Here is a 22,910-nt window from a genome sequence, read left to right on the forward strand (position 1 = left end):
GTATCTGTGTAAAGAACTGGCTCTGCACCCTGGGCTGGTCCAACAGGTCAGGGTGAAGAATGAGCTCACCTCACACAACTGACTTTGTTACCGAGACCTTACTGTAGCTTTATTGTGACATTGTACAAGTCGGCTGATTTGCCTAGTGAAGAATACTGTTTAAGTAGTATGTGAGTACTGAAAACAGGGAGTCAAGGACTCAGTGACAACACTAACATTTATCAAAAACTGATTTAACATGATTACAGTAACTTGATCTAATTGTCGATATAATGATGATTAAAATGTGGAGGTCTTTAAGTGCCAACACATCAATAACAATTGTTTAAGCCTTGATAAAGGCTTATTAAAATAGCAAACACCTGCTATTGTATATGCAGGGCTCTACAGTGCGACCATTTCACTCGCATATGCACCTAAATATTTTGCTGTGCTACCTGGAATTTTAATTTAGGAGCACCAGTCCGCTTAGAAAAATAAGGATTCCTTAATACCGCAAATATTTTTCATTGTGCTCCTACATTTCTTTGTGTGCGCCTACATATTTCAACTTAGGTGCAAAAGTGTTCCTTGTAAAGAAGGTCAGCATAGAGCCCTGATATGGCAGGAATGTTTTGCACAGAGTATAAAATGGTGGCTAAATGTGTTTGGCCCAATCCCGAATTGACACCTAAACCCTACGCACTTCAGGAGATCTGAGAGGATTTTACAGGTGTAAGTAATATAGTTATCGCACCACCTTGACCTCAAGTGCATACGGCGTAGGGCTTAGAGGTCGATCTGGGGTTGGGTCTTTGTTCTTGCTCCTGAAGGTGACATATCCATAATGGCGGACTGCAGACAACCCTCCCCCTCCACATTATGGGATGCTTTCTGGCACACAGAGATGATTCCTTAGAATTAAATGAATCTGTAAACACACTAACCCCTCCTCTAAATGTCCCCACACCAGTTCTCCAAACTGTTACTAATCTGAGCTCCTGACTGTGGAAAGTAACTCATAGGTCCAGTGCGTGCACCAATGATGTATCACTTTACATGTAAACATGAGACAGTGACATGGCAGGATGATCAGCGGGTGGCCATCTTGAACTCAGGTTGGAAAGTTCGTATGAGAGGTACAGTGCATTCGAAAGTATTCAGACCCCTCAACTTTTTCCACATTTTGTTAAAGCCTTATTCTAAAATGGATTCAATCGTTTTTTCCCCCCTCATCAATCTACACACAATACCCCATAACGACAAAGCAAGAAAATACAAAAACTGAAATATCATATTTACATAAGTATTCAGACCCTTTACTCAGTACCCTTTACTCAGTACTTTGTTAAAGCACCTCTGGCTGGGCCACTCAAGGACATTCAAAGACTTGTCCCGAAGCCACTCCTGCGTTGTCTTGGTTGTGTGCTTAAGGTCGTTGTCCTGTTGGAAGGTGAACCTTCTCCCCAGTCGGAGGTCCTGAGCGCTCTACAGCAGGTTATCAAGGATCTCTCTGTACTTTGCACCGTTCATCTTTCCCTCAATCCCGACTAGTCTCCCAGTCCCTGCCGCTGAAAAACATCCCCACAGCATGATGCTGCCACCACCATGCTTCACCATAGGGATGGTGTCAGGTTTCCTCCTTGGCATTCAGGCCAAAGAGTTCAATCTTGGTTTCATCAGACCAGAGAATCTTGTTTCTCATGGTCAGAGTACTTTAGGTGCCTTTTGGCAAACTCCAAGCGGGCTGTCATGTGCCTTTTCCTGAGGAGTGGCTTCCGTCTGGCCACTCTACCATAAAGGCCTGATTGGTGGAGTGCTGCAGAGATGGTGGTCCTTCTGAAAGGTTCTTCCATCTCCACAGAGGAACTCTGGAGCTCTGTCAGAGTGACCATCAGGGCTCTTGGTCACCTCCTTGACCAAGGCCCTTCTCCCCCGATTGCTCAGTTTGGCCAGGCGGTCAGCTCTAGGAAGAGTCTTGGTGGTTCCAAACTTCTTCCATTTAAGAATGATGGAGGGCACTGTGTTCTTGGGGACCTTCAATGCTGCAGAAAGTTTTTGGTACCCTTCCCCAGAACTCTGCCTTGACACGATCCTGTCTCGGAGCTCTACGGACAATTCCTTCGACCTCATGGCTTAGTTTTTGCTCTGACATGCACTGTCAACTGTGGGACCTTACATAGACAGGTGTGTGCCTTTCCAAATCATGTCCAATCAATTTAATTTACCACAGGTGGACTCCAATTTGTAGAAACATCTCAAGGATGATCAATGGAAACAGGATGCACCTGAGCTCAATTTCGAGTCTCATAGCAAAGGGTCTGAATACTTACGTAAATAAGGTATTTGTTTTTTATTTTTAATACATTTGCTAACATTTCTAAAAACCTGTTTTTGCTTTGTCATTATGGGGTATTGTGTGTTGATTGATGAGAAAAAAATAATATTTAATCCATTTTAGAATAAGGCTGTAACGTAACAAAATGTGGAAAAAGTGAAGGGGTCTGAATACTTTCCAAATGCAGGTTAAATGAGGGCAGTGGAAACTGGCCATGGCTTTCATATCAGGGACACATTTGGCAGCTATCTAACATTCACAGTTCACACCTGTTTTTGTAGCTTTAGCCTCAGGCCTAAGCCCAAGGCTATGTTGGCCCCATTCGGGACCTAGAATAGATAACCTCATGAATAATCTTCAAAATCTTAATACATACATGTATACAGGAAAATACAAACCTCTGGCTAACTATAGTCTGTAGCCCTGGGTTGATGTTCAAATGAAAGGCCTGCAGTGTATGTGAGACTCTCTCACCTTTCCCGAGTGACCCGCTGCACCACTTTGATGGCTCGCAGGACGCAGGTCCGGCCCTCCCACTTCCTGGTGTAGAGGTGGAGAGGGTCCTCAGATGGCAGAGGGTGGAGCTGGACCATGCTGAACATCCCATAGCTGTCCTGGACCAGCACACACAGCCTGGAACACACAGACACAGGGAGAACGTAACACACAGCCTGGGCCACATAGAAACAGGGAGAATGGAGTGAAATAAACTGAGGGTTGCAAGAAAAGGTAGTCGTTTGCCAGTCCATTGACTATTATTTCAAATCTGTATTGGCATATTAATGTGTTGGTGAGGGCGTAAGAATATACAATTAATTGAACAAACATTATGAACCAAACCCACAGCTTTGTGATTTGGGCTTGTATTGACATTTTAAAGTTGAGGTGTTGGAGGTTGGTTTGACAGGCTGGCTGCTGAGAGTGAGAACCTTTGGCCTAGTAAATGAGATGTGCTGCTCTGCCACTGCACTCTGCTGCTCCCAGTGACCAAGGAGTAGAAGGAGATGGCAGAAGGAATTACTTAGGTGTCAGAAGGAGTTACTAGAAGGTATCAGAAGGAGTTACTAGGAGATATCAGAATGAATTACTAGCAGGTATCAGAAGGCGTTACTAAGGTGGTGTCAGAAGGAGTTACTAGAAGATATCAGGAGTTACTAGGAGATATCAGAAGGCGTTACTAAGGTGGTGTCAGAAGGAGTTACTAGGACTAACAGATGGATATCAGAGGGAGTCAGCAGGAGGATAGCAGAAGTAGTTAATATGAGGAGTTAGCAGGAGACTTTGGCAGAAGGAGATCGCAGAAGGAGATAGGAGTTCAAGTCAGCCCTTCAAGTCCAGACACAGCCCCTGTACTGTACCAGTCCTTAGAGGGTAAACAGTGCTGTTCATAACCCCCAGTTAAAAGACACCAGAGAGGGGAGTGGACTCCTAGTGCTCTATGCCCTCCGTCAGGATAGAGGGAGGAAGAACAGTGGGAGGAGTAGGAGGAAGAAGTGTAACGGACAAAAGTTCAAGGCTATCCATGCATATGCATTTCCCAGACACTAGGAACGGGAGTATGTTGGTTTCCATTCCAACCACCTGATTGGCTATATAAACTGTGTTGGTAAACATTGGTCTGTGTGTTTATTTCTCATCTACATCACGTTGCTAGGGAACAGTACAGCGTTTTATTAAGGTGTTGACAATTACCAATCCATATCCTACTTACTTAGAGTTGGAAATTGGCTGAGTCCAACAATCAAAGAAGAAACCTCATTCTACTACACTTTATGGCAAAGTTTTAATCACTCAATAAGGCAAAGTTTCGTTATCAGTTTAATTATGGAACTGTATACAAGGGAGGTCCATGGGGAACGTCTGAAAAAGTCTGAATATGTGGATCATGAAATATTTCATAGCAATATACACAGAGCATACAAATCATTTAGAACACCTGCTCTTTCCATGAAAGGCTGAACATGTGAATTCAGGTGAAAGCTATGATGCCTTATTTATGTAACTTGTTAAATCCAAATCAGTGTAGATGAAGGACAGGAGACAGGTTAAATAAGGATTTTTAAGTTGAGACAATTGAGACATGCATTGCGTATGTGTGCCATTCAGAGGGCGAATGAGCATAACAAAATATTTAAGTTACTTTGAACGGGGTATGGTAGTAGGTGCCAGGCACACTGGTTTGTGTCAAGAACTGCAACGATGCTGGGTTTTTCACGCTCAACAGTTTCCCGTGTGTATCAAGAATGGTCCACCACCCAAAGGACATCCAGCCAACTTGACACAACTGTGGAAGCATCCCTGTGGAAATCTTTCGACACCTTGTAGAGTCCATGCCCCGACTAATTGAGACTATTCTGAGGGCAAACAACGCACAGATTTTAGGGAAAACAATTTGTTAGGTAATTTATCTAGCGATGATCTAAGGGGAGAAATTGAACATTTGGGTGGTAAATATTGTCATCTGCTGTCATCATATCAAGCCAAAACACTGCTCTTGGGTGATCGGAATACTGATCTTAACTAAACACCGTTTAAGACACGGGGCATCTATCAATCAGTGCATTCACAAAGTATTCAGACCCCTTCACTTTTTCCACATTTTGTTACATTACAGCCTTATTCTAAAATTGATTAAATATTTTTTCCCCTCATTAATCTACACACAATACCCCATAATGACAAAGCACAAACCGTTTTTTAGAAATTGTAGCAAATTAATACAAAATACTAAACTGAAATATCACATTTACATAACTATTCAGACCCTTTACTCAGTACTCTGTTGAAGCACCTTTGGCAGCGAATACAGCCTAGAGTCTTCTTGGGTATGACGTTACGAGCTTGGCACACCTGTATTTGGGGAGTTTCTCCCATTCTTCTCTGCAGATCCTCTTGAGCGCTGCACAGCTATTTTTAGGTCTCTCCAGAGAATTTCGATCGGGTTCAAGTCCAGGCTCTGGCTGGGCCACTCAAGGACATTCAGAGACCTGTCCCGAAGCCACTCCTGTGTTGTCTTGGCTGTGTGCTTATGGGTCATTGTCCTGTTGGAAGGTGAACCTTCGCCCCAGTCGGAGGACCTGAGCGCTCTGGAGCATTTTTTCATCAAGGATCTCTCTGTACTTTGCACCGTTCATCTTTCCCTCTATCCTGACTAGTCTCCCTGCCGCTGAAAAACATCCCCACAGCATGACGCTGCCACCACCATGCCAGGTTTCCTCCAGACGTGACACTTGGCATTCATGCCAAAGAGTTTAATCTTGGTTTCATCAGACCAGAGAATCTTGTTCTCATGGTCAGAGTCCTTTAGGTGCCTTTTGGCAAACTCCAAACGGGCTGTCATGTGCCTTTTACTGAGGAGTGGCTTCCGTCTAGCCACTCTACCATAAAGGCCTGATTGGTGGAGTGATGCAGAGATGTTTATCCTTCTGGAAGGTTCTCCCATCTCCACAGAGGAACTCTGGAGCTCTGTCAGAGTGACCATTGGGTTCTTGGTCACCTCCCTGACCAAGGCCCTTCTCCCCCGATTGCTCAGTTTGGCCGGGCGTCCAGCTCTAGGAAGAGTCTTGGTGGTTGCAAACTTCTTCCTTTTAAGAATGATGGAGGCCACTGTGTTCTTGGGAACCTTCAATGCTGCAGACATTTTTTTGGTACCCTTCCCCAGATATGTGCCGACACAATCCTGTCTCGGAGCTCTACGGACAACTCCTTCGACCTCATTGCTTGGTTTTTGCTTGTTTTTTTACCTAATATAGACAGGTGTGTGCCTTTCCAAATCATGTCCAATCAATTGCATTTACCACAGGTGGACTCCAATGAAGTTGTAGAAACATCTAAAGGATGATTAATGGAAACAGGATGCACCTGAGCTCAATTTCGAGTCTCATAGCAAAGGGTCTGAATACTTACGTAACTAATTATGGGGTATTGTGTGTAGATTGATGTTTTTATTTATTTATTTTGTAATCAATTTTAGAATAAGGCTGTAACGTAACAAAATGTGGAAAAAGTTAAGGGGTCTGAATACTTTCCAAATGCACTGTAATCAGGTAATCATACTCCATGCGGAGTTATACTTCATTCATTTATAAGTGTGTAAGCCTATCTGTATTAATAGGTATATTATGATTAATAAAACACAGGGAGGGACAGAGAAGCAGTCTAATATTAAATTGTTTACGGTGACACTAAATAGTGTTGACGTGTAAATTTGTCTCCAGTTACATCTAGTATCTCTGTGCTGTAGTCAAGACATTTGTGCATTTGTTTATCTTAGTGCATATTTTTTCCACCAAACACACATTAATAGCTACATTAATTTGGGAGATGTATCATTTTGGGCAGAACTGAAAAATATCCTGTAGTACTCTGACTAAACTTCTATTTTCCGAATGTTGAAAAACAACCAGAGATCTAAAATCAGAGCATGCATAAAATAGTCCAAACTAGAATAGCTAATTTTGTCCAGTCTAAACAGTCACTGTTTTAAAGTAAACTGTGGCACAAAACATAGCCTACACACGTTTCTCTTTTTTTGACAGCAGAGCCTGTTCAAACCTGAAATCCTTAAGTGAAAGCTAAATCAGTGAGGAGATAGAGACAGAGTTGGGGAGAAAGGTGAGAGAGGCGTCTGGTGGTATTACCATCTTGACATAACCACCAACCTAGCCAGCCCCTAAACTAAAACTATCCCCCATTCAGCCCCTCTTTTTAGCCTTCTCCAGTACCACTCCGTTTCAGTCACGGGCTGATTTCAGGATTTGTTATTGTGAGCAATCACTGGAACTCTCAGCAACTCGGGGGTTCTTCCAGGAATTCCGATCCATTGAGCTTGTCCAAATACACACATGCCTTCTTACACACACACACACACACACACACACACACACACACAAACACACTCCACTTGGCCCCACAGTAAGTAAGCGACCCAAACGTTAAGAACACAGCCGAGAGGCCTCATTGACAGGGGGCATGGAGGAGGGATTCCTTCCTCTGCACCGTCCACCAATCACATCGCAGAGTGATAAACACACTTGTAACAGGATCCCTGCAGCACATTGTGTTCCAAACTCTGTGAAAATAGCCAGCCTCCTCCTCCTCTCCTTCCCCATCCTCTCCTCTTCAATCCCTCTCCTTTCCCCCCATCCTGTCTTCTCTTCTGCCACTCCTCCTACCCACCCTTCTATATTCCTCCCTGCAAACAGTTAATCTTCTTGTTGATTCAATTCTGAATTTACTGGAACTAAACAATCTTCTAGCATAAATATAATCCTGGTTTCCACTCTCCCCTGTGTATGTGAAAGGAACAGGCTATAAAATCGAACAACAAAAGAACCAGAGAAGTGTGGCTAACCAGAATAGTGAGTCATATAGATTGGGGAGAGGGAAAAAGAGGTCCATAGGTCACTCATCCTACTTCCTTTGAATACTTAATGGGGCCATTGGGCCAGTGGATTATGGACTAGGCCTACATTGCACTAACCTATATTTCTAAAAACTCCACTACCAATCCCTCAATAATGATTGCCTAAAATGAACAATAAATTAAAATAACAGAACAAAGATTATTTCAAATGTTGGATTACTACACCCAAAGAACACGACTACATTATAATTTAAGTTGACTAAATGTGAATTAAATGTTACAATTGGGCAAATTCCTATTCAACAAAGTGTGCAATACGGACACTGACTAACAGGCTCAAGCAGAGGCAGGCAGGCAGACGTTCATTCTGAAATTCCAGACCTCATGGCCACATTCCATATCCAGGACACACCCCCACCTGAGCCAGCTCAATCTGGTTGTGGACTAGTGAGGAAGTCGGCTGAAGGCTGTGCACTGTGTTTCCTGTGAGATGAGGTGTTTGCTTACCAGCTGTAGCAGCATGGCAGGAGTAGGGGTGCAGGGGGGGACAGGAGCAGAGGTGTCAAATTACTACTGCCGGTCAGCCAATCCGGGACTCCCCTTCTACCCTAATGTACCACTCCAGTCCCCACCCTAACGTACCACTCCAGTCCCCATGTGCGCCTCACTGTGATCCCACCCCCAGCCCCAAAAACCACTGCTTTACTTTGCAGCAGCAGGACAGGACAAAAACAACAGGCCAGGGGAGGGCCAGGGAAGGGAACGAAAGGTTATATACTACATGCATGCATAAGTAAGGCAGGCCAGGGTTGGGCTGAAGTGTGCTCGTGTGTTCATTAACCAACACAACATGGCCACTCGGATCCCACCCCTCAATAAAAGTCATTTTAAAGTCACCTACAGTTTGAGTGTAATAATTGTCAATGTTATCTTGGGTTCAACATCAGAGGTCATTATATGACTAATGGCTGATTAAAAGTAATAAAGCATGGTAGCAATTCAACAATATGGCTCCAAAAGAAACATAATACTTCAAATGGCAGAAGCCATGCTCGCTCAACCCAGCACTTTATTCCAGTCCATCCAGTGCAATCTGTATATATACACTGAAAAAAATATAAAACACAACAATTTCAAAGATTTTACAGAGTTACAGTTCACATAAGGAAATCAGTCAATTGAAAAGTCATTAGTCCCTAATTTATGGATTTCACATGACTGGGAATAAAGATATGCATCTGTTGGTCAGGTAGGGGCGTTGATCAGAAAACCAGTCAGTATCTGGTGTGACCATCATTTGCCTCATGCAGCGTGACTCATCTCCTTCGCATAGAGTTGATCAGGCTGTTGATTGTGGGCTGTGGAATATTGTCCCAATCCTCTTCAATTGCTGTGCGAAGTTGCTGGATATTGGCGGAACTGGAATACGCTGTCGTACACGTCGATCCAGAGCATCCCAAACATGCTCAATGGGTGACATTGTCTGTTGAGTATGCAGGCCATGGAAAAACTGGGACATTTTAAGCTTCCAGGAATTGTGTAGAGATCCTTGCGACATGGGGCTGTCCATTATTATGCTGAAAGATGAGGTGATAGCGGCGGATGACTGGCATGACAATGAGCCTCAGGATCTCATCACGGTATCTCTGTGCATTCAAATTGCCATCAATAAAATGCAATTGTGTTCATTGTCCGTATGCCTAACCCCACCGCCACCATGGGGCACTCTGTTTACAATGTTGATATCAGCAAACCGCTTGACCACACGACGCTGTCTGCCATCTGCCCGGTACAGTTGAAACCGGGATTCTTCAGTGTGCCAATGGCCATTGAAAGTGAGCATTTGCCCACTGAAGTCGGTTACGACGCCGAACTGCAGTCAGGTCACGACCCTGGTGAGGACGACGAGCATGCAGATGAGCTTCCCTGAGATGGTTTTTGACAATTTGTGCAGAAATTCTTTGGTTGTACAAACCCAGTTTCTTCAGCTGTCTGGGTGGCTGGTCTCAGACAATCCCGCAGGTGAAGAAGCCGGATGTGGAGGTCCAGGGCTGGCGTGGTTACACGTGGTCTACGCTTGTGAGGCCGGTTGGACATACTGCCAAATTCTTTAAAATTCTAGCGAAATGGACATTAAATTCTCTAGCAACAGCTCTGGTGGACATTCCTGCAGTCAGCACGGCAATTGCGAGCTCCCTCAAAATTTGAGACATCTGTGGCATTGTGTTGTGTGACAAAACAGCACATTATAGAGTGGCCTTTTATTGTCCCCAGCACAAGGTGCAGCTGTGTAATGATCATGCGGTTTAATCAGCTTCTGATATGCCACACCTGTCAGGTGGATGAATTATCTTGGCAAAAGATAAATGCTCATTAACAGGGATGTAAACAAATTTGTGCACAAGCTTTTTGTCCTTATGGCAAATTTCTGGGATATTTTATTTCAGCTCATGAAACATGAGACCAACACTTTACATGTTGCGTTTATATTTTTGTTCAGTACAGATGTATTTTGGTGATATGTATTTACTGTTATGACTTTCATGTTTGTCTCTTTTGAAAACTGCCGCAAACCAATTTCCCATTGTGGGATAATAAAGGGAACTACTACGAGTACTCTCAACGACCATCCCTTCTATCGTGAGCTCCAGTCTAGTGTCCATATTCAGGCAACTGTCAAGCCTGCATAACATAAAAAACAACAGCTAAAAAAAACAATATTTTCCCTAAAGCAAATAGCCATTCGCTCGCTGAACAAGGTAATTAAATGGAAATTAGTTTTATGTAGTCTGCTAGTCAATCAAAGGTTATTGCTGGCCCTCCTGGAAGCTATAGATTGGGCAACGTTGTGCCACCCTGTGGCCAGTGGGTATTACTGGGCGCTGGGCATCCCCTCAATCTATGGCCTACTGCTGTAGCCAGGCCCCAGCAGTACCCTCCCTGGAGCTCCACAACATGCCATCTTTTGTTCCAAAGAATTGGCCTGGTGGATCACAACAGCACAGCAGGTCTGGCTTCAATTAGAAATGTTTGTGTCCTTTGTCAAGCAATGCCATATGGCTGGAGAGTAAAGAGAGAGAGCCCTCTGTGGAGGGAGTCTGTTCAGTTAACTGTCTAGTGTTTCCATATTTCTATGAAATATGACCTATAATTAATATAATTAATAATTAATTCCTTCCAAGAAATGGTAATTAAGTATGTTAAAAAGCAGCTTTTCTGTGTTGGAATGGTGTGGGCGTACCACAACAACAGAATGGTGTGGGCGTATACCGGTCATTAAAAATATTCATGCGAGTAGAGCGCTGAATGGCCAGCTCATCCTTCCTCAGGAGGATGACATCATCCTCTGAGGAAATAGCAAGCATTTTTGAAACGGTATGTTGAGGTTGAGTTTTTGAAGAGTTTTTTCTCCAATTTATGCTTTGGCGACAAAGGCAAGTATAGGACGAGTCAACAACATTATTTGGGTATGAGTTAACAGAATATTAACTTTTAAAAGTGAGATTTCTACTTGACAGTTACTTTAACAATAGCTAAGAACTCAGCTGGGGCACATGTTGCCACCAAGGAGAGGCAAGGCAAATTTCCATGGAGGGGCAGAGGAACTTGCTGCAGTAAAGAATCAACAATGGCATTATTTTATTTTGCGTGTTTCACATAGCCAGCCACGCGGCGTCGTGGGGCATATTTACTGTGCGTTGGTTGACAACTGAACAGCAAGTGTTGACTATAGTTAATAAAAAACTGTCGAACTGACTAAATAAAGTCGATCTCCTATATCCCTTTGCCATTCATACATCATGCAATGTGGTTATATGTCCAGGCCATGGTATTTGTATTTTTTTATTTTATTTTATTCTGGATCCCCATTAGCTGCTGCCAAGGCAGCAGCTACTCTTCCTGGGGTCAAAGCACAATTACATACAATAAAACAATACAGAGCAACATATTATTACACACTACTCTACCATAACATATCTACAATACAAAATCAATAATACAGCAAAATAACAATATTAAAATGTATGTATGAGGAGAGTGTGTCTGTTAGCATATGTTAGCGAATGCTGTGTGTGTGTGCCCGTGTGTGTGTGTCTCTCGTCACAGTTCATAAGGTGTAGTGTTATCTGGGGGGTTTTAAATCTCATTTTACTGATTGATTGAGCTACATGATGTGGAACAGAGTTCCATGAAGTCATGGCTCTATGTTGTACTGTGCGTTTCGCATAGTCTGTTCTGGACATGGGGACTGTTATGAGACCTCTGGTGGCATGGCTGTATTTGTGTCTGAGCTGTGCGCTAGTTGCTTAAAACAGACAGCTCGGAGATTTCAACGTCAATACCTTTTGACCATGACAGTTTACAATCCAGGGTTAAACCAAGCAGTTTAGTCTCCTCAGCTTGCTAAAATTCCACATTATTAATTGCAATATTTAGTTGAGGTTTAGTGGATCATTTGTTCCAAATACAATGCTTTTAGGTTTTGAAATATTTAGGACCAGCTTATTTCTTGCCACCAATTCTGAAACTGACTGCAGTTCTTTGTTAACTGTTGCAGTGATTTCACTTGCTGTGTTTGCTGACGTGTACAGTGTTGAGTCATCTGCATATATAGACATACAGGCATTACTCAGTGCCAGGTCATTAGTAAAGACTGAAAAAAGTAAGGGGCCTAGACAGCTGCCCTGTAGAACGCCTGACTCTACCTAGATTATGTTGAAGGCTAACATTAAAGAACACCCTCTGTGTTCTGTTAGACATGTAACTCAATCCACAATATAGCAGGGGATATAAAGCCTTAACACATACATTTTTCCATCAGCAGATTATGATTGATAATGTCAAAAGCTGCATTGAAGTCTAACAAAACAGCTCCCACAATCTTCTTCTTATCAATTTCTCTCAGCCAATAATCAATCATTTGTGTAAGGTACCATACATGATGAATGCCCTTCCCTATAAGTGTGCTGAAAGTCTGTTCTTAATTCGTTTACTGTGAAATAGCATTGTATCTGGTCAAACACCATTTTTCCCAAAAGTTTACTAAGGGTTGGTAACAGGTTGATTGGTCAGATGTTTGAGCCAGTAAAGGGTGCTTTGCTATTCTTGGGTAGCAGAATTACTTTGGCTTCCCTCCAGGCCTGAGGGCACACACTTTCCTGTAGGCTTAGATAAAAGAGAGGGCAAATAGGAGTGGCAATACAATCCGCTATTATACTTAGTAATTCTTCATCCAAGTTGTCAGGCCCAGATGGCTTGTCATTGTTGATAGACAATCATTCTTTCATCCTCTTCCACACTCACTTTACGGAATTCAAAATTACAACGCTTGCCTTGCATAATTTGGTCAGTTATGTATGGATGTATAGGTTCAGAATTTGTTGTCATGTTATGCCTACATTTGCTAATCTTGATAATAGAAAATTCATTAAAGTAGTTGGCAATATCAGTGCGTTTTGTGATGAATGAGCCATCTGATTCAATGAATGATGGAGCAGAGTTCACCTTTTTGCCCAAAACTTCATTTAAGGTGCGCCAAAGCTTTTTACTATCATTCTTTATATTTATTTTTGTTTCATAGTACAGTTTCTTATTTTTGTTAAGTTTAGTCACATGATTTCTCAATTTACAGTACGTTTGCCAATCAGCTGTGAAACCAGACTTACTTGACCTTTATTTTGCCTCATCACGCTCAACCCTGAAAATATGCAATGAATGTGGTTGATTTTTACGGTTAGGGAAAAATGCAATTAATAGTGCCACTTTCTAGGATGTCAATATAAATGAATGTATTTATGGTTGTTTGTAATTTTGTCTTGCCTTTTAATCATTATGTGTTATTGTTTTTAACCATCAAGGACCACTTTGGAAACACGTTTTTTAATTAATACCTTTAAGTGATATATGTCTGTTACCCAAATAATTTACAAATCAATCATAACATTCTTAAATTCCTCATCAATCCACTGGGATTTAACCGTTTTTACAGTCATTTTCTTAAAATGGGTGCATGCTTATTAGTAACTGAAATAAGCAATTCAGTAAATTCTTCAAGTGCAGCTTCAGGATGTTCCTCATTACACACATCAGACCAACAACTATACTGACTGGTTTTCTCATCCACTCCCCTACCTGTTTTTTTAGGTATCTGTGACCAACAGAAGAATAACTGTATTCCCAGTCATGTAAAATCCATAGATTAGGGCCTAATTAAATTATTTCAATTGACTGATTTCCTTATATGAACTGTATATTTTTGTTCAGTTTAGTAATCATTTCAGTAAAGTTCTGCCTACGGCTTAGTATGAAACGTAACCGTAATGCTGAGGCGGCATTGGCAAGTGCTATGCTCTTAATCTCTTGATGGTTGCTAGGCAGCGCCAGTTAACCATCCTCCTGCCAGTTCTAAACTTTGCAAAGCATTTCACTTCTACCATCTCTTCGCATAGCCCACCACTAAGCATGCAATGTTTTGTTAACCACAACTGGATGGATCCATAAAGAATTACTGTGGGAATAAATATCACTGAATGATGAAAATATTGAAATAAAGTAGGCTAATGCAATTGAAGGTATCAAATTGTTGCTTACTGAAAATCCCAGTCATCCCACCGTTGTAATACATTTATAGCGATAGCCTACCCACGTGTGATCAACTAGATGATCATTTCAGCACCATTTTGATTGGAACAGCACAACTGCGCTGCTTTGAGACAAGCGTGGGGACTAGTCTTGATAAATCAATCAATGTCCGATTTCTGTTTTCACTGAATCTCCGTTTGGATATTGTAGGGCTGTCCCTGACAAAAAATTATCTTGGTCGACCGAAAGTCATCTGTTCTTTCGACCAATCGATTGGTCAACATTTTAAAAGTGTATTTTTCCATATACAGTGCATTCGGAAAGTATTAAGACCCCTTCACTTTTTCCACATTGTTTCATTACAGCCTTATTCTAAAATTGAATAAATACCTTATTTACATAAGTATTCAGACCCTTTGCTATGAGACTCGAAATTGAGCTCAGGTGCATCCTGTTTCCATTGATCATCCTTGAGATGTTTCTGCAACTTGATTGGAGCCCACCTGTGTAAATTCAATTGATTGGACATGATTTGGAAAGGCACCCACCTGTGTATATAAGGTCACACAGTTGACAGTGCACGTCAGAGCAACAACCAAGCCATGAGGTCGAAGGAATTGTCCGTAGAGCGCCGAGACAGGATTGTGTCGAGGCACAGATCTGGGGAAGGGCACCAAAACATTTCTGCAGCATTGAAGGTCCCCAAGAACACAGTGGCCTCCATCATTCTTAAATGCAAGACGTTTGGAACCACCAATACTCTTTTTAGAGCTGGCTGCCTGGCCAAACTGAGCAATAGGGGGAGAAGGGCCTTGGTCAGGGAGGTGACCAAGAACCCGATGGTCACTGTGACAGAGCTCCAGAGTCCCTCTGTGTAGATGGGAGAACCTTCCAAAAGGACAACCATCTCTGCAGCACTCCACCAATCAGGCCTTTATGGTAGAGTGGCCAGACGGAAGCCACTCTTCAGTAAAAAGCACATGACAGCCCGCTTGGAGTTGGCCAAAAGGCACCTAAAGACTCGCAGACCAGGAGAAACCAGATTCTCTGGTCTGATAAAACCAAAATTGAACTCTTTGGCCTGAATGTCAAGCGTCACGTCTGGAGGAAACCAGGCCCTGCTTATCACCTGGCCAATACCATCCCTACGGTGAAGCATGGTTGTGGCAGCATCATGCTGTGGGGTTGTTTTTCAGCGGCAGGGACTGGGAGACTAGTCAGGATTGAGGGAAAGATTAACAGAGAAATCTACAGAGAGATCCTTGATGAAAACATGCTCCAGAGCGCTCAAGATCTCAGACTGGGGCGAAGGTTCACCTTGCAACAGGACAACGACCTTAAGCACTACGATGGAATTTTTAATGTTTGTGTTTTTCTAATAACCAATTTCTGAGTTATTAGAAACATTATTTTTGAGTTGGTTGGAACCTCTCCAGCGTGCTGATAATAAACAGAATGATTAATTTAAGATTGACTTTTAGCGTCCCTGTGTAGAATTTTCATGACAATTTGGCGTCAAAGAACAGGATGATTGATTCTGCCTGAGGAGCTTTCCAGTGGAGGTCTGCGAGGAAAACTGGAGGCACATTTTATTAAGTGTGAGGGAAATTCCCGTCTGACCAAAAGACGACGAGACCCGCTCAGACCAGACACTTACTGTGAGCTGCCCAGGAGGAGACATATCATCCGAGAAAAATTGAGGGACGGCAACTGATTTCAGTAAGTCAATAAAAAAGTATATCAAAAAAATTAAGATAAACCAATAAAATGAAGGCGAGTAACGCATAAAAGGGTACCCATAGTCTTATAGAGAGAAGGCTAATTCACTAGACTTATGAGAAGACTAAAGTGAAGGTGTAACGGTACCATTGAAAGCCCCGCTGACAGCTGTCTGTATGCATTTATAAGAGAAGTGTCTACATGGTCTGTAGCCACTACAAATAACACAAGGTGTTTTTGAACACGGGGTGTTATTTATATGTATAGGAAGAAACGTCAAGAGAATCGTTGAAGATGCACATGAGGTAATAAGAGAGATTACCGAGTGTGTTTGGTAATAGTACTAAGTGTGTATAGATACTGTAGAGCTCCAGATCAACATGTGTACTTGGTGCATTGAGTTGGTTGGAACCTCTCCAGCGCGCTGACAAAGAATGATTCATTTAAGATTGACTTTGAGTGTCCTTGTTTAAGAATTTCCACGACAGCACACAGCCAAGTCTCTGAATGTCCTCGAGTGGCCCAGCCAGAGCCCGGACTTGAACCCGATCGAACATCTCTGGAGAGACCTGAAAATAGCTGTGCAGCGACGCTCCCCATCCAACCTCACAGAGCTTGAGAGGATCTGCAGAGAAGAATTGGAGAAACTCCCCAAATACAGGTGTGCCAAGCTTGTAGCATCATACCCACAAACACCGGAGGCTGTAATCGCTGCCAAAGGTGCTTCAACAAAGTACTGAGTAAAGACTCTGAATACTCAGGTAAATGTGAGTTTTTTGCAAAAATGTCTAAAAAAAACTGTTTTTGCTTTGTCATTATGGGGTATTGTGTGTAGCCTGGCTGGGCTGATGAGACAGTGGATTTCGCAGCGAGATTGAACAGAGTAAATAGGCATTTCAACGTCATAGCTTTAGCCGGTGGTAACTTGGGGAATAGACACCGGCTGGAATGCACTTTTAACCAATTCAGCATCCATCCATCCATATACATACACAGTACCAGTCAAAAGTTTGGACACACCTACTCATTCAAGGGTTTTTCTTAATTTTTACTATTTTCTACATTGTAGAATAATAGTGAAGACATCAAAACTATGAAATAACACATATGGAATCACGTAGTAACCAAAAAAGTTTAAATAGCCACGCTATGCCTTGATTGACAGCTTTGCACACTCTTGGCATTCTCTCAACCAGCTTCATGAGGTAGTCACCTGGAATGCATTTCAATTAACAGGTCCGCCATCTTAAAAGTTAATTAGTGGAATTTATTTCCTTCTTAATCAGTTGTGTTGTGACAAGGTAGGAGTGGAATACAGAAGATAGTCCTATTTGGTTAAAGACCAAGTCCATATTATGGCAAGAACAGCTCAAATAAGCAAAGACAAAATGACAGTCCATCATTACTTTAAGACATGAAGTTCAGTCAATCTGGAATTTCAAGAACTTTGAAAGTTACTTCAAGTGCAGTTGCAAAAACCATAAAGCGCTATGATAAAACTGGCTCTCATGAGGACTGCCACAGGAACAGAAGACCTAAAGTTACCTCTGCTGCAGAGGATAAGTTGGGCGGCAGGTAGCTTAGTGGTTAAGAGCGTTGTGCCAGTAACCGAAAGGTCGCTGGTTCTAATCCCCGAGCCGACTAGGTGAAAAATCTGTCGATGTGCCATTGAGCAAGGCACTTAACCCTAATTGCTCCTGTAAGTCGCTCTGGATAAGAGCGTCTGCTAAATGACTAAAATGTAAATGTAAAATGTAAATAAGTTCATTAGAGTTACCAGCCTTAGAAATTGCAGCCCAAATAAATGCTTCAGAGTTCAAGTAACATACACATCAACATCAACTGCTCAGAGGAGACCATGTGAATCAGGCCTTCATGGTCAAATTGCTGCAAAGAAACCACTACTAAAGGACACCAATAAGAAGAAGAGACTTGCTTGGGCCAAGAAACACGAGCAACGGACATTAGACCGGTGGAAATCTGTCCTTTGGTCTGATGAGTCCAAATGTGAGATTTTTGGTTCCAACCGCCGTGTCTTTGTGAGAGGCAGAGTAGGTTAACGGATGATCTCCGCATGTGTGGTTCCCACCGTGAAACATGGAGGTGGTGGTGTGATGGTGCTTTGCTGGTGACACTGTCAGTGATTTACTTAGAATTCAAGGCACACTTAACCAGCATGGCTACCACAGCTTTCTGCAGCGATACGCCATCCCATCTGGTTTGCGCTTAGTGGGACTATAATTTGTTTTTCAACAGGACAATGACCCAAAACACATCTCCAGGCTGTGTAAGAGCTATTTGACCAAGAAGGAGAGTGATGGAGTGCTGCTTCAGATGACCTGGCCTCCACAATCATCCGACCTCAACCCAATTGAGATGGTTTGGGATGAGTTGGACCGCAGAGTGAAGGAAAAGCAGCCAACAAGTGCTCAGCATATGTGGGAATTCCTTCAAGACTGTAGGAAAAGAATTCCTCATGAAGCTGGTTGAGAGAATGCCAAGAGTGTGCAAAGCTGTCATCAAGGCAAAGGGTGGCTACTTTGAAGAATCTAAAATATTAAATATATTTTGATTAGTTTAACACTTTTTTGGTTACTACATGATTCCATATGTGTTCTTTCATAGTTTTGATGTCTTCACTAATATTCTATAATGTAGAAAATAGTCAAAATAAAGAAAAACCCTTGAATGAGTAGGTGTGTCCAAACTTTTGACTGGTACTGTATACAGTTGAAGTCGGAAGTTTACATACACTTAGGTTGGAGTCATTAAAACTTGTTTTTCAACCACTCCACAAATTTCTTGTTAACAAACTATAATTTTGGCAAGTCGGTTAGGACATCTACTTTGTGCATGACACAAATAATTTTTCCAACAATTGTTTACAGACAGATAATTTCACTTATAATTCACTGTATTACAATTCCAGTGGGTCAGAAGTTTACATACACTAAGTTGACTGTGCCTTTAAACAGCTTGGAAAATCCCAGAAAATGATGTCATGGCTTTAGAAGCTTCTGATAGGCTAATTGACATCATTTGAGTCAATTGGAGGTATACCTGTGGATGTATTTCAAGGCCTACCTTCAAAGTCAGTGCCTCTTTGCTTGACATCATGGGAAAATCAAAATAAATCAGCCAAGAAAATAAATTGTAGACCTCCACAAGTCTGGTTCATCCTTGGGAGCAATTTCCAAATGCCTGAAGGTACCACGTTCATCTGTACAAACAATAGTACACAAGTATAAACACCACTGGACCACGCAGCCGTCATACCGCTCAGGAAGGATACGCATTCTCTGTCTCCTAGAGATGAACGTACTTGATGAAACAAAAATAGAACCGTTTGGCCATAATTACCATCGTTAAGTTTGGAGGAAAAAGGGGGTTCCTTGCAAGCCGAAGAACACCATCCCAACCGTGAAGAACGGGGGTGGCAGCATCATGCTGTGGGGGTGCTTTGCTGCAGGAGGGACTGGTGCACTTTACAAAATAGATGGCATTATGAGGAAGGAAAATGATGTGGATATATTGAAGCAACATCTCAAGACATCAGTCAGGAAGTTAAAGGTTGGTCGCAAATGGGTCTTCCAAATGGACAATGACCCCAAGCATACTTCCAAAGTTGTGGCAAAAAGGCTTAAGGACAACAAAGTCAAGGTATTGGAGTGGCCATCACAAAGCCCTGACCTCAATCCTATAGAAAATGTGTGGGCAGAACTGAAAAAGCATGTGCGAGCAAGGAGGCCTACAAACCTGACTCAGTTACACCAGCTCTGTCAGGAGGAATGGGCCAAAATTCACCCAACTTATTGTGGGAAGCTTGTGGAAGGCTACACGAAACGTTTGACCCAAGTTAAACAATTTAAAGGCAATGCTACCAAATACTAAGTGAGTGTATGTAAACTTCTGACCCACTGGGAATGTGATGAAAGAAATAAAAGCTGAAATAAATCATTCTCTCTACTATTATTCTGACATTTCACATTCCTCATTCTGATCCAAAATGAAAATTAGTACCCTCACGGAATCCAGGCATAGAGACATTCAACAATATAAAAAAATACATATTGAAAAAAATCAACTATTTACATTTATATTGAAAATTAATTAATTAGCCAAAGTTTATCATAAGACATGAACAAAACGCATCAGTGATTAATATTTCCTGCAACTTTCTGAAAAGGCAATGATAATGCCCGTCTGTGTCTGTGCATTGTGCGTATCTACCACTTTGTGTAGCCGTTAGCGATGCTAATGAAAACAGTCTTCTGGTAGATGGAAAGGCTATCCCAAAAACCTTCTCAATTACATGTTAGCTACAAAGTAAACTATGCTTACCTGGCAGAATGATATAATTACTTTCATCAATCCAGTAGTTATTTGTTTTGCAAACTCTACCATTGCGTGTGCTACAAAAACATGCTAAACAACAGCCTCTTGCTAGATGTGCACTTGAATTAAAGGCCAACTACAGCCAAAAATCCAAATTTCTCTGATTTGTCCCAGACCTCAAAAGTTGTCTTCTGATGTGGTTTAAGCATTGTTGTGAACTTAGAACATCCAATTTTTTTTTTCTATTAAAGAAAAAGTGATTGAGAGCGAACACCTGAAAAAAAAAACAGGGAAAAAACTAAACTTTTAATTTATTTCTCAAGACAATGTGGGCTATTTACTAAATGTTTCTGTTTTAATAAAATACATAATTTGAAGAACAAACATTGTGGCAACTCATATCTTGCCATAGAACAGTAAACTAAACCCTAACATTGCTGAGCCTCTCAAGCGTCTTTCCTGTAGTTTATTTTGTCTTGACAACGTAGTGGTGTGCACACTAAACAATGTGGCACAGACAGGGGGTCACATGCTACAGGATTCTTCACTTCGTGAGGATTCTACATACCACGTTGTCTCGCGAAAACAATGTGATTAGATTGTTAACGTAGCTAGAACGAGCTGTGGCTCAAAGCAGCCTCAAAATGTTTTCAGTCAGACATTCACACTTGCCATACAGAGCTGAAATATCTAGCCAATACATTTTGAATTAAATAACATTGCTTGTGAACTTCAGAGATGTAACGAGACACTTTGGCTTTGGTTAAAGGCAAGTAGGCTACAAACGCATACTAGTAGTAGTCATTGCCCCTGCTCAAGAGTCTACACATTCTGGGTGATGAGATACGTTATCACCTCACTAGCTTCTTCTCTGGCGAGCTCTCATTGGCTATTGCTGATCACCGTTCTCAAAACTTGTTGTTGCACATCTCAAACTACAAGTGCATTGCAGATTTTGTGTTGATAAAATCTAATGTTTGAAAGCATCGGGACGTCTGGGACAACTCAAAGACGGGATCAGTAGCCCTCAGATTGTGTCTCTGACCCGCTCACATTAAACGAGCGTAGGTGACGGCCGCACACCCCTAGTAGAGGAATTTTGTCTCGTATCTCATTAACTTGTCTGGGACAGCTAAATCGGGGCCAAAATCGTGTAGTGTACGCCCGGCTTTACAGTTAGTTTACCATGTAAATACTCACAAAGGGCCATCATATTCAACCTCATGGGGACGTCATGGTAGATGAAACAAGATATCAGTCAAAAAGATAAGACATGTTGCTGAACTCTACCTGCTCTTTCCCTTCTGGAGAGGAGGTGGCGCTGTAGGGGATCTGCCAGGGCCTTTGGACTTGAGTAAAGCCCCAGTGGAGCGCTCCCTGATGGGGGTACAGTAAACCCTCTGGACCACCACCTCTACGTCCTGCACCACCGACCCAGCCTGGCCCAGGCCCTCGATGGTCTCTAGGAGGGAGTCACACCCTCCCCTGCTGGCTGCACCTGGGCCTCCCCGGCCGCATAAAGACTGGAGGGCAGAAATTTGGAGAGAGGGGGGAAAAAAACACTTATTGGACCAGGACATCATATTTTACCTGAACAAACATAGTGGAATAGTTGTGTTACTCAATTAAGATTTGAGACACTGACTGAACCTAGCAGGTTAGCCAACACTGTACTTTACCCCACTGGTACTAATTGTGACTGTGTAGAGTGCAGACCAAAATGATAGGGCTAATCAAACCTGGGTTAACATCAACAGAATATAACTTCATTGTCCATCCAAGGTGGAATATCTGCCAGTAAATGTAGTGAAACCCAACCCACCTGTTTGACTCTGCCATCTCCCTCTGGTGAGGTCTTGTTGATCTCAAGCTGACCAAATGACCTGGTCAGAGAGTATGGGCTGCATCTCTCTACTGGGACCAGGGCTCTGGGGAGGGACATGCTGGTTTGTTTGGTGTCAGAGTAGACCTTCTGGCTGAAGTGTGTGTTGAGAATAATGGTATTATGTTGACCCTCAATCATGAGACTTTGCCTGTAGAGAGAAAAAAAAAGGGGGGGGATCATTTTGAAATACAGAGCATAAGTTGTGTAATACCAAATGTTGTTTAGTAAATTGACAGAAAACTATAGCTGGAATTTGACTCGGTCATCTCTCACAGACGCAATATTCAGGTTAAAAGGAGTGGAAAGGTTGAGTAAACTAAACGTATAGATTTAGGGGGGCTCTGTTCTTGCATAAGACTGCAGAGGCAGGAAGGCTGAAGAAGACGTATGATGAATGTCAAATGTAGATGGATTGATAAGCAGGCAGCCGCCTCTACCTCCATCAGTCTCCTCACTCTCTAAACACCCTACCCCCAGGCACATAGCAGATTCAGGTGGGTTAGCCTGCCCCCACGCTCCATGGAAAAATACAACTGAACTGATAAGTTTGGAAGCTTTCACTGTATAGAAAGCTGCCCTTTTCTTTTCCACAACCGTGAATTCAGACAGGCTGTTCAGGATACTGTGAAAAGCGGCAAGCCTGACCAAACATGCTTCACAGTACGATCCAAAGCTCTGGTTTTTTGTGTGTTTGTTAACACTTTCTT

General features: G+C 42.3%; 1 protein-coding gene across 1 annotated transcript in view; it reads right to left on the minus strand.

The window, feature by feature from the left end:
* The window catches only part of spidr (scaffold protein involved in DNA repair), a 79,102-nt gene that overhangs the window by 9,106 nt on the left and 47,086 nt on the right, over positions 1–22,910 (minus strand). Inside the window, exons 9-11 of the mRNA XM_084183897.1 lie at positions 22,141–22,351; positions 21,609–21,841; positions 2,792–2,950 (exon numbers count right to left, since the gene is read on the minus strand). Coding sequence (XP_084040023.1) covers positions 2,792–2,950; positions 21,609–21,841; positions 22,141–22,351 — 603 coding nt within the window. The remainder of the gene's footprint in view (positions 1–2,791; positions 2,951–21,608; positions 21,842–22,140; positions 22,352–22,910) is intronic.

The sequence above is a fragment of the Coregonus lavaretus genome (genome assembly GCF_964263955.1).
Source record: "Coregonus lavaretus genome assembly, chromosome: 19".
NCBI lineage: Eukaryota > Metazoa > Chordata > Actinopteri > Salmoniformes > Salmonidae > Coregonus > Coregonus lavaretus.